Source organism: Phacochoerus africanus, chromosome 2, assembly GCF_016906955.1.
Source record: "Phacochoerus africanus isolate WHEZ1 chromosome 2, ROS_Pafr_v1, whole genome shotgun sequence".
In the NCBI taxonomy this organism is placed as follows: Eukaryota; Metazoa; Chordata; class Mammalia; order Artiodactyla; family Suidae; genus Phacochoerus; species Phacochoerus africanus.
The window spans coordinates 155,072,239-155,090,219 of record NC_062545.1 but is presented as its reverse complement, the minus strand read 5'-3'; the positions used below and the strand labels follow the sequence as shown (position 1 = coordinate 155,090,219).

Genomic DNA, 17,981 nt, shown 5'->3' with positions numbered 1-17,981 from the left:
AACTTAACAATGAAAGGAAACCCAGCCAGACTATAATTGATAATTTACATATGTAAATTATTACCAGAGGTACAGCAATTTCAGCAGTGATATGAAATAGAAATTTCTGCTGGGTGTGTGCTGAAAGAATAGGAAAAGCAGTAATAATCATAAAGGGAACACTGCACAAGACTCAGTGGATCAAGAGTATGGAGGGCATCAATTTAGATTTCAGGCATCAAAGCAAAACGCAAAGTAGTAAGCGCAATTCTCTTTGTAAGACATAATTAATCAAATTATTGACCTCAACCAAAATAAAATATTTCCAAAGCTTCTAAATACTAGTACTACTTCCTGCTAAATCTTTCAAAACACTGCAAAATATACACCAAGAAAAGTAAATGAAACATTTGGTTGCCAAAGACTATTCATCATTCTACCAGAGACAGTTTTAATTTTAAAATTCTAGAGGAGTTCCCACTGCGGCTCAATGAGTTAAGAACCTGACTGCAGTGGTTCAGGTCACGGTGGAGGCGCAGATCAATCTCCAGCCTAGTGCAGTGTGCTAAAGGATCTAGTGTTGCCACAGTTGTGGCTTGGATTCAGAACCTGGCCTGGGAACTTCCATATGCTGCAAGTGTGGCTGTAAACATAAATAACTAAATAAATAAAATAACTAAAACAAAATAAAATAAAATGCTGGAAAGTAGCACCTTCTTTCTGGCTGTAGTAAACTGACAAATGTCACAACTTCATGGAGGTTATAAAATTTAATTATCTATAGTTGAAGACTATCATCTCCTTTACTAGAACAGCTGTTTTCACTTTGGGATTTAACTTTTTAAAACTGAAGGACAAATACTGGATTATCAACTATTTATACTGCTAAGTGAGGACTCTTAAAAAATAATAGCCAAAAATAGATCAAAAAAGAGAGAGAGGAAGAAAATGTGAGTCTGTTAAAAATGTACAAAAATATTTAGATTTATTTTTCTAATTTTGCTTAAGATTAGGAGAAGTTTCATCACCAAGTACTATTTTGGATTAGAGTAGCTCTCAAATATTTTTGATTCCAGTAAACACAGACAAAGCAAAAGACTCCAAAAGCACACTTAACATTACCATTTTCAACTTTTTAGTAGAAAAAAATCTATGACGAAGAACTAGAGAATAATAAAAAAGCTGCAATAAGCATGTCACCAGCAGCAAAAAGGAACTGTACATTATTTAACTTTTAGAAAAAGTGTGAACTTCTACATAAGGTTCGATGTGATGTCCCAAAAGCTTGATAGAGTCCAGATATCTTATTACTTTTGACTTTATATTTACTTCAATAATAAAAAAATTCACTAACAGTACCTCACCAAGATTATAGTATACAAGTGTCACTACTTTAACAATGGGAAAGAGATTATTTGCACTTGAACCAAGAACAATATGCTTTCAAAACCTAGTTATTAGATAAGAGGCATCAAAACCACAACCCTGTTAATATGAACATTAATCCCGGGTATTTTTTCTAGTTTGTGTCCTACAGTTTTATTACAACACAGGCTGTGAATAACAACCATTATCAGAAAGCATGTTAAACAAATTAGTGAAGCCTGTGGAAAAGCAGCCTGGGATTTTCAATCATTGGCAGTTAGGCTGGGTTTGTAAAATCTGGAAAAAGTGATCCTTCCAAGAGTTAAATGAGATCCAGGCCTTAACAACCACCTGGATTCATGTCAGGTGACTGCCCAAAAAGCTGCCCTCACTGCAGCTCAACTAGAGACAGTGATTTCTCCAAAGATATAGTCTAATGAAAATTTAAAAAGAAACCTTAGATTTGTCTAGTATCCTTGGGGTGGGGGGAGATGCAACAGTGTGATAAACATATATACAGGATGAGGACTTAGGGCTAAGAGATAGGGAAGAAGAGGAGCACATCTGATCGCCCCAGGAAAAGCACTTTTCTATCCTCCTAATCATCTAAAAAAGCAGTAGGCTATAAAAAAGTTAGGTAAAACTATTTACTGACTTGATATTCAGAACATGAAACAAAAAATTAATCCAATAGAAACCAAAGAAAGATAAATGATGACACCAACTGCACTAACCCAAAAAAGAAAAAAAAAACATTAACATCAATGCATATATGACCATAAATAAATTTATTATTATTGAATTAGATAGACAATATAATGAGTGGGAAAGAGAAACTGCCTGGACTCAGAGGAAAAGGGTGTGATTTAGGGCAAACTATTTAAACCTGCTATACTAAATTTTCTTCATCTACAATATGAGGATAATAATGGTTCATAACTCAAACCATTACACAACCTGATATTTGTTATGCTTCTAGAAGAGTACCTAGTACATATGATGATTATTTCTATTTAAATTAATTTTTAACACTATGGAGAAGAATTTGTACATCTAATCAAGCATAAGAGAATTTCTACCTTCTCTTTTAAGAGATCCTATTGGCTTGTATAATAAAGTTTCATTGTTAATGAAATACATACATACATACATATATATATGTGTATATATATATATGCTGAAACTTTATCATCAATTAATCTCAAATATCTACTAGGCTGATAATTGTTTAAAGTCACCTACCTGCCAAGTATAATCCTTTATAACTACTGAAGGCATTGGAATTACAAGGAGATTCTGAAAAATAAATGCAGCCTGAAATTAAAGGAAAAAAATGTCAATACTGCCATCTTGTTGTCATCTCTGAAATAACCAATATATTGTAATTCAATAACAAAAAAGCATATCCCTGGGCAACTGTACACACTGAGAAGTCATTATGAGAACTTCCCAACTCATCTTGTTAGGTGATGACGTAATAGTGGGGGGAACTACTTCATCAGGAAATATATTTTTTCCTATTTCAGAATCCTATTTTTCTAAAAAATTAGTTAGAAAACATAAACTGTTCTGGTAGGACTTCAGAAATATACTTTCATATTTCCATTATCCTCTTACAGATCACCAACACACCTCTCTCTCATCTCTTTCTTCCTCTCTCATACAAGCTCCTCTCACTAAAAAACTGCTAGTTAGAAATACAAACCACAAACATCCAACTTAACTTCTTGGGCCCTGAAGATGTTTAAGTTAGATAATCATAATAATACAAACAATGATTATCTATTTAGTGAAAGATTATGACATAATTACAGGAGAATAACCAGAGAAACAGAGGGGATCCAAAGGGAGTGCAATCTTCAACCATCTTAATTGGAAGTCAACAGATAATCTTTAAACTTGGTAAATCAAGAGAAAGCTACTTTACAAGTAGCTACAAGTAAAGCTACACATTACTATTAAAAAGCAAATGAGAAAACTACAGCTTTAGGATTTTGGAACTGGAACCTGGCTAACAGTGGGCCCAGGAGCTGCTATTTTCTTTATAAGCCTCTAATCACTATCTGATTACTGTTCTTAAAATGGTCTCCATCAATCATCACTTTGATAAAAGCAGCAAAAAAGAAATCCATAAACTATTCAGAAAAAATTAAGATAGTATTTACTTTTCCTCTTACATGTTATATAATAAATACTACAGAGTATTCTGAAAGCCCCTTATCTTAAGTAAAGATTTATACACTTAAACACTGAGATAATATAAAAGCAATTTTTTTTCCTGTGAACTACTTTTCAATGTGTAATAAAAGAGAGTTCATATTAAAATACACTGAATTCTGCTTTGATTTTTCAGAGTAAAGGATTCCTATTTTTACTGTGAACCAATACCATTTAGTTCTCTACTACTATTTCATTTGGATTTTTTGCAGGAAGAGGAGACAATGGTCAGTGGTCAGCTCGCCATGTTGAACAGGGAATATGGTTTATGAGAACTATCACAACAGATTTCCAAGAGAAAAAAATGGAGGAGGAACTAAAAGACAGACCTACCTCCCGGCGCACCATGCTACATTCTGACTGGTCCAGAAGAATGTTCAGCACTGTTCCCCAGAGCCCACCAGAAATGTTTTGACAGCTGTTTGCCAAAGCCACACAGCCAGTTTCAAGGGTGGTCAGTGCTGATCCTAATCCCAGTGAAGTGAACCTCACCTGTTCAAAATGAAGAAAACGTTGTCAGACCAAAGAATCCAATTTCACAACATGAACCCTTTATTTCTCTTGTACATAAAATATCATACTTTTATGACACTTTCTCTATAACCTTAAATTACAAAAGACCTTTAAATAAAACTGTCCTACAAGTTTATGAATGAATAAAAAAAATCCTATTCCATGATTTAAGAAAATAAAATATAGATAATAAAAGTTAAATAAAAACAAATATGGGAGTTTCCATTGTGGCTCAGTGGGTTACAAACCCGATTAGTATCCATGAGGATACGGGTTCGATCCCCAGCCTCACTCAGTGGGGGTAAGGATTCAGCATTGCGGAGAACCGCAGTGTAAGTCACAGATGCGGCTCAGATCCCACATTGCTCTGGCTGTGGTGTAGGCTAGCAGCTGTAGCTCCAATTTGACCCCTGGCCTGAGAACTTCCATGTGCTGCACATGTGGCCCTAAAAAGCAAAAAACAAAATCCGAGACAAAAAACAAAAAACAAAAAACACAAAAAGTCAAAACCAGGCATAAGAATAAAAATTATAGTTCAAAAGCCTTTTTCTAGGGAAAGCATAGTGCTTACTTTTATGAACATGATTCTTATTTCTCACTTTAAGAGGATACCTATGATTGCATTCTACCTTTCCTTAATTTTTCGTTATTTCTTTCAAATGGTTTTAACTTCTTGAAACTTGTCAAAAAGAGGTAACTGAATTATCGTTTTATAAGTCACTTAGTATTTTCCCCAAAATTATTTTTAATAAAAAATATTTTCAGATAAGGCTGATATGGTGTAAAAGTGCTGCTCAAACTACATATGTTGGAGAACTTCTGAATTCTGATTGCAAAACAGAGTTTCACTGATAACTACAGAGTACAAAAAACAATGTAGTCACAGCTCAGTCAAGCAACCATTCCTAGTTTAATGTGGCTAATGAATGTACCTCTACACTGTAAACAGCACTATATTATACACTTAAGGGGGTAGATCTTAAGTGTTCTAATAACTAAGACAAACAGTAAAGATAGAAGGAAACTTTTGTAAGGGAAGGATATGCTTATAGCATTGATTCTGATAATGTGTTTCTATTTCAGGGATGTTTACATATCTCCAAATTCATGAAGTTGTACATATTATATATGTATAGCTTTTTGTATGTCAATAAAGTAGTTTAAAAAATTAAATCAGGAGTTCCCGTCGTGGTGCAGTGGTTAATGAATCCGACTAGGAACCATGAGGTTGCGGGTTCCGTCTCTGGCCTTGCTCAGTGGGTTAAGGATCCAGCGTTGCCGTGAGCTGTGGTGTAGGTTGCAGATGCGGCTCGGATCCTGAGTTGCCGTGGCTCTGGTGCAGGCCGGTGGCTATAGCTCCGATTTGACCCCTAGCCTGGGAAACTCCATATGCCGCGGGAACAGCTCAAGAAATGGCAAAAAAAAAAAAAAATTTAAATCAGTGAACAAATGGCTAAACTGGAAAACTGATTTATGATATAAAATGTTGCACTGTAACAGTGCTATTCTTGTACTGTAATGGTACTCTTCTATTAAATGACACTCAAACATCACTTGGCTGCTATCCCTCCAAAGTGTTTGAAAATGGCTGGACTTCTCCAATTAATTTTTTGCTGTTCTTTCTGAAAGTGATAGATTCTATAATACATCCTTTCTTACTATTTTTAATCTGTACTCTGAATCTGACAGAATATACTGAAGTCTTAACCTCAATGTGACCAAATTTGAGGACAGGGCTTTTAGGAGATAATTAAGGTTGAATGAGGTCATAAGAGTGTGATCCTAATCTGATAGGATTGGTGGCCTTATAAGAAGAGAGAAAAGGTCATATGAGCATACAGTGAAAAGGGAGCCACCTGAGAGCCAGAAAGAGTCCTCACCAAACCTGACTACATTGATAACTTCATCTACAACTTTCATCCTCCAAAAGTGTGAGAAAATAAATTTCTTTGTTCAAGCCTCCCAGTCTATGGTATTTTATTAGGCAGCCCTAGTTGACTAAGACAGGGGTATATATAGCTTAACTTATAGTCACTAAAAATAAACTCATTTTGGAAAATACAAATATGTATATACATATACATTTTATTCCATTTGTTTTTAATCGACACATAATGGGATCAATTTTCCTTCACACTGACCTCTGGGTCTCGATCAACCCACAATGGAATCAACCAAGCCAACCCCTGTTGAGTGGGCACGTGTTCTTCACTATGACCACCTAAAGGCAAGAACCAAAGTGACATCCACTCCTAGAAAGAAAAAGAGGGAACAGAAACTCAGAGAAGTTTCTAAGAGTAAAACAGAAAAAGTTTAAAATAATTTAATTTTTTAAAATCAAAACAAAGTAAAAATATTCTTACGACTTGGTTTTAATTCATTATTTAGCCAAAAAAGGCAAACAAAAATCTCAGCTCCTCCTTAAAAAATTATACATAAGAACTGTTCCTCAGAACAGCTATTTTCACTATAATTTAGACAAAATGTAGTTCTCTAGCACATGCAGATTTCAATCAAAATAAATTTCAAGTAAAATTCAGATTTGTATAATACACAGTTTATAAGAAACATCTTAGTCAAAAATCACTTCTTTCTCACATTATCATGCGCCATCATAAGTGACTAGACATGGTTCCCAATGCTACATAACAGGATCTCATTGCTAATCCGTTCCCAAGGCAATAGTCTGCATCTATTAACCCCAAGCTTCCAGTCCATCCCACTCCCTCCCCTTCCCCCTTGGCAACCACAAGTCTATTCTCCAAGTCCATGATTTTCTTTTCTGTGGAAAGGTTCATTTGTGCCATATATAAGACTCCAGATATAAGTGATATCATATGTTATTTGTCTTTCTCCTTCTGACTTCACTCAGTATGAGAGTGTCTAGTCACTTATGATGGAGCATGATAATGTGAGAAAAAAGAATGTATACATGTATGTGTAACTGGGTCACCATGCTGTAGAGTAGGAAAAAAAAATGTATTGGGGAAATAAAAATAAATAAATAAATAAATAATAAATCACTTTTGTTTCCTAAACAGAAGTCAGAAGAGATGTTTCTCTAGAATAGACATATTAGACAAAGCACATTCCTTTTCTAGCAACTGTGGGAAAACAGGCAGCTCTCAATGCTCTCACCGAGCTCTGGGCCTGGGCCATCATCTCATGGGATAAGTGAAGCAAGCAAAGAACCGTGCTCTTTGTGACACCTTTTCCCATGAAGGACATAGCATTTCCCCCACGCTCCACATAAAAAGAAGTAATAACCTGAAAAACAAATGCAAACAAATTTGTGGTGGCCTTACTCTTAGTGAATAAACACATAACTTTCTACTGACTTCTCTGAATTGAATCCTGAACACATAAAATATATTATAATATTCTTTAGTTTATACATTTAAAAATGGTTAAGAAGGTAAATTGTATGTTATATGTATTTTGCAACTAAAACAAATATTCTTGATTTAAATTTTTTTCCATTTGGAATTTGTACAAAGAATGTGTAGTATACTCCAGGAGATTTTGTGATTTAAAATCTGCTTTAGAGGATACTTCAAGTAAAATAATTTATTTTACAAATATCTTGTTGAAAAGTAGAATTAGAAATTGCTAGCTATATAAAACTCTAACTACCAAGAGTTAGGTTAGATTTTCCAGAATTATGGCTTAAGTGTAAATAGACAGTTTCTCCATTTCTGGGCAATGTTAGATTTCTACTTCATATTTAACTATATGTTTAGTATTTATTTTTTTTTTGTCTTTTGTTGTTGTTGCTATTTCTTGGGCCGCACCGCACCCGCGGCATATGGAGGTTCCCAGGCTAGGGGTCGAATCGGAGCTGGAGCCACCGGCCTACGCCAGAGCCACAGCAACGCGGGATCTGAACCGCATCTGCAACCTACACCACAGCTCACGGCAACGCCGGATCGTTAACCCACTGAGCAAGGGCAGGACCGAACCCGCAACCTCATGGTTCCTAGTCGGATTCGTTAACCACTGCGCCACAACGGGAACTCCTATGTTTAGTATTTAATCATCAACTGTGCCAACTTTTTCTCTTCCACATATCTGTGGCTTTAACATATTTCCATCAAGAACAACAAAAGAAATGTTTCTTATTTGAAGCAACATGCCCTTATCTAAGAAGCACAATCAGAATAAAAACAGGAGTTAAGAGACAGCAGTGTGAGAAAAAGTCCTTCTACCTGATCAAGAAAATCCTTTAAAATATGTGACAAACTCTTCTGGAACATTTCTGTGTAAATCATTTATTGTCCTCCATAGAGGGGTTTAATAAATATTTGTTGACACTGAATAACAAGAATCTTTATAGCTTTCAATTCAAACAAACAAAAAATTCAAAGTAAAAAGATGTTATACTTCACAAATATATATATATGAAATATATATATATGAAAAAATATATATATATATTTTTTAAGCATGCTAAGGGAGTTCCCTTAGTGGTTCAGCAGTCAACGAACCTGACTAGGATCCATGAGGATGGGAGTTCGTTCCCTGGCCTCGCTCAATGGGTTAAGGATCCAGCGTTGCTATGAGCTGTGGTGTAGGCTGGCAACTGTAGCTCCAATTTGACCCCTAGCCTGAGGACTTCCATATGCTGTGGGTATGGCCCAAAAATGCAAAAATAAAATAAAAAGCATGCTAAGTATATTTAGGTGCCAATATATTATGAAGTAAAAACTTGTGTGAGTCAAAGCAATCAAAACTACTTATTATCTAATACAACAGAAAGAATTTTAATTCATCTACCCAAGGACTCTGAATGCTTTTATTCAGCACAGAATTCTTTAATGTAAGCTATTTGGTCTTATAATAGAGACTACTTTTTAGTTTGGATTCTTTTAAGCACCTGCAGAAGAACAGATTAGTTTAAAAAAAAAAAAAAGACAGCATAAATATAAATCATGTTAGGCACAGCTTATTTAACAAAAGTAATTTATTCATAAGATAACTTGGGGATTTTGACTTAAATTAGAATTTTCATAAACCAAACAATTGTATAGTATGTCTGAAAATGAAACAAGATGGGCCATTGGTTAACAACCATAGGTGACAGCTACATGGGCTCTGCTCTACTATTCCTTCTGTATATGTGTAAGATTTTTCATAACTAAAAGTTTAAAATTTTAAAGGACTATCTTAGAAGTAAAAACCTAAATGATCAATTCCTTATTATCTTGTTATAAGTCATTGGAGAGAGCTATATTATCATGTTTTTTTTGTTTGTTTATTTTGCTTTTTAGGGCCCACCCACAGGATATGGAAGTTCCCAGGCCAGGGGTGGAATAGGAGCTGCAGCTGCCAGCCTAAGACAGAGCCACAGCAACATGGGATCCAAGCTGAGACTGTGACCTATACCACAGCTCATGGCAATGTTGGATCCTTAACCCACTGAGGGAGGCCAGGGATAAAACCATATCCTCATGGATACTAGTCAGTCTTAACCTGCTGAGCTACAACGGGAACTCCTAGCCACAATGGGAACTCCCTGTATCATCATGGTTTTAGTTCTAGCTTATAGGGACAAGTCTACTTATAAGGGATAGTATTACTTTGATACTATCTCCTGTTAACTTGATATATTCTCAGATCCCTGAAATTACACTTCATATATGATTTTTAACAATTATCATAGTTTATTCACCTACCATAATGCATCATGCTTAATCTAAAAGTCTCATTCCTCAACCATGAAAAGCTAATACTCGTACTCAAATTTCACTGGGCAGAAACAAAATATCTAATAATGAATTTTAGCTCTCATCTGAAAAGGAATCAGCTTTAATTAGTGAGAAACTATGAAGCAAATCATTTGGACTAACAATGACTTTGTTTCAATGTCCATTCACATAAATATTATTTTACTCTCTAAAAGATCAGTATAGTCAGTAGTAAAATAAAGAAATCTGTTTAGCTAATTAAGTAATTAAGCAGAAGGACCCAAGTAAGATTAAATAGGACTCTGCCACAATTCCTAACAAAAGTGACAGACTTTTTCATATTATTATCTTTTCATTTAATGTAACGACATAAAGATTTTCTTCCCATGATGTTGTATGAAGCATAAAATGTACCCCAAATCAAGATTTGTTCATCGGGTTTTCATAACTGTGAAACATTATAAAACATAGATTACACTTTTTATCTATTCTTTAGCTAATAAACTGTGCTGCTTTTTCTTACCTCAAAGACAACTTGGCTTAGAATATTACTGTCTTTTTGCCTAGACTTTTTACCTAGAACTAATCCCTTTTGTTCTCCAATAACATAGAAAGCTCATTTTAATTTCAGGTATTTGAAACAGAGGTGTGACCTGAAGTCTCTCCTCTTAACACAATTTTACAAACAAAAGTACCTCTGATAGTTTCTAAATATAAATAATCTAATACTTAAGTTCTTCAATTACAATTATGTCCTCATATATCTCCAATCTGAAACAGATAAAAACCACTTAATAGAGGAGATGTGTTCCAAAAGATTTATAAACAGAGTATTTATAAATCACATTACAAATAACGCTATAAATTAGGTAGTTATAGGTGGTATTATATTAAATGCATTAGAGGAGTTGACTCTTTAAAAAATTTTTTAAGTCTTAAGCTAATACATCTGTTCTAAAGATTCATATTTTCTGATCATGGACACTTTGAAGCATGAGATAACATACTGACAGTCTGCCCTTTTTCAGTATTTATAATTATTCAAGATAAAATTATTTCATTAAAGTGACCACACTAAAATTCATATTAAATTTTACAGTACAACTGAGAGTATTTAGAATTTTAAAATCTTTAAAAAAAAAAAACAAGATGTACTTTTAGAAACAAATCCTAGATAACATTATCTGAAGCATGATTTACAGGTGAATATACAAACATCACCTAAAGCATGATTTAATAATGAAAATACAAAAATTAAACACACATCATTAACATTCATTTATGTCACATTTCCCCAAAGTTAAACTTTATTCTAACTTTAAAGTCATAGCTATGATACAACTAAATGATTCACTATCTGTCCACTATGTAAAAATCACTGTGCTAGGCCAATGGGGAGCTATAATAGTGGAAACTGTACACAGATGATTCTCATAAGCTCACAGTCTAATAGCTCAAAGCATAAAGCAAAATAAAAATACAATGTATTAAGTACCATAACAGTGGCATATATAAACTGCTTCAGGTACATAACCTATAGAAGAGATCAGTCAGTCAAATAATACTTGGGTGACTATATCTGAAAGAGTAAGAAAAGGCTTACCAAGCGAAGATAAATGAATAAGTATGATCTTAAACTTTGCCACCTAAAAAGAGAAGAAACTATATAAAAGAAATAGACTTTTTTAAGTATGCTTTTTTAATTTAATGAGAAGAGGCAAATTTAACTAAAACTTTAAGAAATGTGGTATAAAAATTAAAATGGATATGAGTCAAAATGAAAGATTAGGGGAGTTCTCGTCGTGGCTCAGTGGTTAACGAATCCGACTAGGAACCATGAGGTTGAGGGTTTGATCCCCGGCCTCACTCAGTGGATTAAGGATCTGGTGTTGCCATGAGCTGTTGTAGCTCACAGACATGGCTCGGATTCCAAGTTGCTCTGGCTATGTAGTAGGCCAGCAGCTACAGCTCTGATTAGACTCCTAGCCTGGGAACCTCCATATGCCGCAGGTGCGGCCCTAGAAAAGACAAAAGAAAAAAAAAAGAAATATTATAAAGAGCCTAATGCACTTGAAAAAAGGAGATCAGAATGAAAGGTTTCTGTTTTAAAGGATGATCTGGTGGTAGGTAGAGAACAGTGGCAAGGAATAGGAAGTTCTAGATAGGATTTGGTCAAAACATTCCATGTCTAGAATGCTCATCACTTCTGAGTTTATTGATCTTCTAAACCTCTCCCTACACTGCCTCCTCCTGGAGCCTTTCCTGAATTTCTAACACAGTTAAAGATGCCAACCTTTATTGCTAAAGCTTTCAAGGCAAGGAATGCTGATAAATTTGGCCACTAAGGAAACAATGAGCCACTTTTAGATTGAGACAGTTTATTATATAAAAAGCAGAAACAAGAGTAGGCAAAGGTGCCAGCTCCCAGTATCCCTTTTACAGAGTGACACTGAAACAGTGGGGCCAGAAGAGAACAATACAATGGGAGGGCACTTGCTGAGGCTCTCAGGACAGGCTGCAGCTAAGCTCTCCACAGCTCACTGCTGTACCCATGGGGAGCATGGCAGAAAGCCCACTCACCAGAATCCAAGGGGATAAAAATAGGCCCATGACAGACTTTCTAAGAAAGAGTGAGGCAAATGAGCAATGGCCTTGGAGCATTGCTCATTGAAAGCAGCCAGACATACAATTCCTCTCAAGTTCCAGAAGGATCACAGAAAGCTCATCTCAGCTACAGTTAAGCCCTGCCTATGTGGCCTATGTGCAAATATGCAAGGCTGGCTGCCAGGGCATCTCGGTAAAGCTGTTCTCTTACAAAAACACATCATTGCTATATCCACTGCATCATTCTAAAACTATACTAGACTACATGATGATAAAGGCATGGCATATCAGAATGTGTGGAATAAAGTTAAGACCATGCCTGAAAGATAATTAGAACTAAAAATGTATTTTTGAAAAAAGTCAGTAAGACTGCACCTTAAAAAGATAGAAAAAGAGCCATAAATTAAACAAAAGTAAGAAGGAAATAAATATAGGCAGAAATTAATAAAAGAGGGGGAAAAAACATTAAAGAGGGGGTCAACAAAGCCAGACGTTCATTCTTTGAAAAGGCTAATAAAACATACAAACTACCAGTAGGACCAATTGAGAAAACTGGAGATATGGAATAACTAAAATGAAATGTGACCTCACTACAGATCTGACAGATGTTTAAAAAGTAAGATGATTTGATGAACAATTTTATGGCAATGAATTTGAAATTTCAGGTAAAATTCCAGTAAAACATAGCTTACTAAGACTGACACGCAAAAAAAATAGGAAATCTGAGTAATTTTAGATCTACTTTAAAAATTCAATTAATCTGTAATCTTTCCCAAAAGAAAACTCCAGTCCCAGATTGCTTTACCATCAAATTCTATTTAACATTTAAGGAAGAACTAACACCAAATCAACTACTCCAAAGAAGAAAAAAAGAGAAAGTTATATAAGGAAAAAGAGAAAATATACATGTATAAGGATGGGCTTATTTTTATAACCTGACAAAAGTTTTACGAGAAAGAAGATAGATGCAGTAATTCTAGAAACTTTTTTGTCTATAAAAATAGGTAGATTAATTATAAAAATATTAACAAACTAAATCTGTTTATATACAAAAAGAACACATCACAACTAGTTGAAATTTTTCCAGAAATGTAAAGTTGTTTAACATTTTAAAATCAACTAATATAATCTATCACCTTAATGGAATACGGAAAAAAAAAATCATATGATTAACTTAAAAGTAACTGAAAAAAGCAATATACACCTATCATTTTAAAAAAAAATTCTCAGAGTTCCCATCGTGGTTCAGTGGTTGGCGAGCCCAACTAGCATAGATGAGGACGTGGGTTCAATCCCTGGCCTCACTCAGTGGGTCAAGGATCTGGCGTTGCTGTGGCTGTGGTGTAGGCTGGCAGCTGCAGCTCTGATTCAACCCCTAGCCTAGGAACCTCCATTTGCTGCTGGTGAGGCCCTAAAAGCCAAAAGTCAAAAAAAAAAAAAAAGAAAAAAGAAAATACTCAGCAAAGTAAGATTAGAAGAAACTGTCCTTTATCCGACTTTAATTAACTACCATAAACAGCTTACTAAAAAATGAAACATTAAAGGTCTTTCCTTTGAGCTTGGAAACAAAGATTGCTGGGTACATGACTAACATTTAAAAAATTTCCATGTATCAACCATAGTTAGAAAATAAAATTTCAAAAAATATATATAATATACTCATTTTCAACACAAAACAAGAATGTGCACAGCAGCCATATCCAATATTGCCCTAAACTGGAAAAAAAAGAGAAGCCAAATTGTCCTTCAACATTATGGTAGAGAGAACAGTATACAAAAAGTGAAATTAATGAACTCCACCTACAGAAAGCAAAATGAGTAACTCTCATAAGCACAATGGTTTTTTGTTGCTGTTGTTTTTGTTTTTCTGGTCACACTCATGGCATATGAAAGTTTCCCGGCCAGGGACTGAATGCAAGCCACAGCTGACCTACACAACAGCAACCTGAACCACCGCAGCTGGATTCTTAACACACTGTGCCTCAATGGGAACTCCTCATAAGCATAATGTTAAAAAGATAGCAGCCAGACATACAATTCCACTTAACAAAATCAAAAGAATGAGAAATTATTGTATATGGACACATAATTAATCGGTAAAACCATCAAGAAATGTAAAGGAGTAATTACCATAAAAATCAAAATAACAACTACCTTTCCAGAGAGGAATAGAAACTGGAAGTGGGTATGAAGAAAACTTCCAGGGTCCTCGCCACTCTCCACTGTGGGATCAGGGGTGGTTACATGGGTGCTCATTATGTGATAATAGACAAGCTACATATTTCCGTTTTGTGTGATTTCTCCATGTGTTATATTTCACAAATAAAAGGGTTAATAAAAGCAAATAAACAAGTTACCTTAATACAGGGGCTTAATGAAATGTAAGCCTTATTTTTCTTGAAAATGAATTTATTCATAAAAGTAATCTTACATGTTTGCTAATAAAAGTCATTAAAACACTTAACCATTATGACGAGACATAAACAATGAATAATAATCTACATGAGGAGTTCTCGCTGCAGCAGGTTAGGTAGCTGCAGGGGTGCAGGTTCAATCCCCAGCCCGGTGCAGTGAGTTAAAGATCTGGTGTTGCCACAGCTACAGCATAGGTCACAGCTGTGGATCAGAGTCAATCCCTGGCCTGGAAACTGCCATATCCTCCAGGTGTGGCCTTTAAAAAAAAAAAAAAAAAAGAAAAACAGAGTTACCGTCATGGCTCAGTGGTTAACAAACCCAATTAGTATCCATGAAGACACAGGTTCAATCCCTGGCTTCGCTCAGTGAATTAAGGATCCTTCGTGGCCATGAGCTATAGTGTAGGTCATAGACCCGGCTTGGATCCCACATTGCTGTGGCTGTAGCATAGGCTGGCAGCTACAGCTCTAATTCAACCCCTAGCCCAGGAACCTCCATGTGCCGTGGGTGCGGCCCTAGAGAGACAAAAGACAAAAAATTCCCAAAAAAGCAAAAAAAGTATATTAAATAGAGTAACACATAAGGTGTGCCTAACAGTGTTCCTCACACACACTGAGCAATCAATAAATAGAAAATAGCCATTATGGGGGGTTATTATTGCTCTTATAGTCACTGGTTGTTTTCACTTACTTCGAGAAGACCTGACAAGTACTTCACACAAATTTCGAGTGGCTTTGTGAGAGGAGAGTGTGAGCTCCATCCGGGAAATGCTGTGAGGTGGGCCATCCCACGTAAAGTCCTCTCAAGTGAGGGCAGCCCGTAGAAATGAGGGGCATCTGTTACTCTCAGGCACTGGAGCAGTTTCAGAGCCAGCTGCGTTTGGAAAACGTAAAAAAGTTCCAAGCATTTCCTGTGTTTGTAAAGGAGGAAAAAAATCAACCATAGGACAAATGCAATGGGCTTAATGGGCTTTCTTATTGGTGGTGGAGAGTTACTAACAACTTCCTATAACAGCAAATAAAGTATGAACTAGAGCAAACGACAGAAAATATACCCTCTCAAAACAAGACTTTTCAAGAAAACAGGTTAATATATACCATCCAGAGTATATGTTTTAAAATAAAGTAACAATTATATTTAAAAATGCATAGGGGAGTTCCTGTCGTGGCACAGAAGAAACGAATCTGACTAGGAACCAGGAGGTTGTGGGTTCAATCCCTGGCCTCACTTGGTGGGTTAAGGATCTGGTGTTGCCATGAGCTGTGGTGTAGGTCACAGTCACAGCTCGGATCTGGCATTGCTGTGGCTGTAGTGTAGGCCAACAGCTACAGCCCCAATTCAACCCCTAGCCTGGGAAACTCCATATGCCCAAGGTTCGGCCCTAAAAAGACAAAAGACAAAAAAAAAAGCATAAATCGATATTAGTATTGCCTCCCAGTAATGAAATTGAAAGTTGGAAAATTAAATGCAAAATTTAAATGAATTTTACTTGGCAAACATTAAACCTATACTTTCTAATCATTCAGTATTAGTAAAAAAATTGAATTTTTAATTAGCTAAAAACATATAATTTTTTCCCCAGAAAGTACAAAAGGAAAAGGTTTTAATGAATTTGGCACGTAATTTAAACAAAACTGTCAAATAGAAAAATCAAAAGAATATTTTTCTATTAGAAAACAAAATCCTAGAGTTCCCATTATTGCTCAGCAGTAATAAATCTGACTAGTACCCATGAGGATGTGGGTTCGATCCCTGGCCTTGCTCAGTGAGTTAAGGATATGGCGTTGCCATGAGCTGAGGTGTAGGCTACAGACACAGCGCAGATCTGCTATTGCTGTGGCTGTGGTGTAGGCCAGCAGCTGCAAGCTCCAATTCAACCTTTAGCCTGGGAATTTCCATATGCCACAGGCACGGTGCTAAAAAAACAAAAATAGAAAAAAGAAAAAATCCCTGAAATTAAATCACCAAGCATGGATCCAAAGAAGTAATTCATGGAAGAATAATATCATTGTTAACAAAGCAATGAATAAAATCCAAATTTTCTTTACTTTTATAGATCTTTAGACTCCAAAACTGATAATTACTAACTATATTATTACCTATTCCATCACAAAGTTATAGGGATGTAAGGGTATGATTTTTAAAGATTATAATTTTTATATACCTGTCATCTAAGTACTTTTTAAAGTTTTAGAAATACACAGTACTTACACAAAGCCTAAAAAGTTATTTATATAAATTCATATTTTTCACAGGTCAACAGCAAAGTAACCGGATACCATTAAAAATGTTCTGATTTCTACACTAACATAAAGTTATTCTTATTTTCTACTCCTTTTACTTTAATCACTTCCGAAGAAAAATCATACAACTGTACACTGTACTCAGGGACTGATGTTACTGCAAATGTCTAGCTGCCAACCTCAGCTGACATCTGACATATCTGCAACCAGCTCCCTCTCCCTGTAAATTTTCCCCAAGTTCCACAACCAACCTGTTTCATCCCCATGTCAGTTCCCCTTGCCTCCCTTTTCATAGAAGAAAGTGAAATTATCACAAGTTAATTCCTGCATCATCTTTCTCCAAACCTATACACTTATCCATTTTATCCCATACTTGTTTCTAATACACTGCTCATTCAATTCCACTCCCCTCATTTTCTATCTCTTCTTATATCCTCCATCTACTTACCAACCTCTCTCCTCTTCCATCCACTCTTTTTCCTCTTCTCACTCTAATTTTCCCTTAGGATAGGCACATGTCCAACAACTTGTAAGTATGCATAAGTATCTTCCATTCTAAACAAACAAAAATCCTAACCTGCTCTTTACCCACACATAAAAAGAAGTGTCTCACACAAAGAGGACAGTCCACACCAACGTTTCTCAAAATCTAGATCAAGGTCCACCTGTGGTGCTTACTTACTATGTAGATTCCTGAGCTACTGATGTTAATTTTTTTATGGCCACACCTTCAGCATTTGGAAGTTTCCAGGCGAGGGACTGAATCTGAGCCACAGATGTGACCTACACCACAGCTGCAGGAACACCAGATCCTTTGACCCACTACACTGGGCCGAGAATCAAACCCAAACCTCTGTGGCAACCCCTGCTGCAGTCAGATTCTTCATCCGCTGTGCCACAGCAGGAACTCCTGTTGTTAATATTTTAACAAGCCCCTCAGGAGATTCTTATACACATTCCA

The 17,981-nt window shown here is 35.7% G+C and overlaps 1 protein-coding gene across 4 annotated transcripts in view; it reads right to left on the bottom strand.

Moving 5' to 3' along the window:
- Positions 1-17,981, bottom strand: part of RTTN (rotatin) — a 146,815-nt gene that overhangs the window by 62,548 nt on the left and 66,286 nt on the right. For all 4 annotated transcript variants that reach the window (XM_047766974.1, XM_047766973.1, XM_047766975.1 and 1 more), the window contains exons 28-32: positions 15,468-15,687; positions 7,213-7,341; positions 6,216-6,326; positions 3,895-4,053; positions 2,587-2,658 (exon numbers count right to left, since the gene is read on the bottom strand). In XM_047766974.1, coding sequence (XP_047622930.1) covers positions 2,587-2,658; positions 3,895-4,053; positions 6,216-6,326; positions 7,213-7,341; positions 15,468-15,687 — 691 coding nt within the window. The remainder of the gene's footprint in view (positions 1-2,586; positions 2,659-3,894; positions 4,054-6,215; positions 6,327-7,212; positions 7,342-15,467; positions 15,688-17,981) is intronic.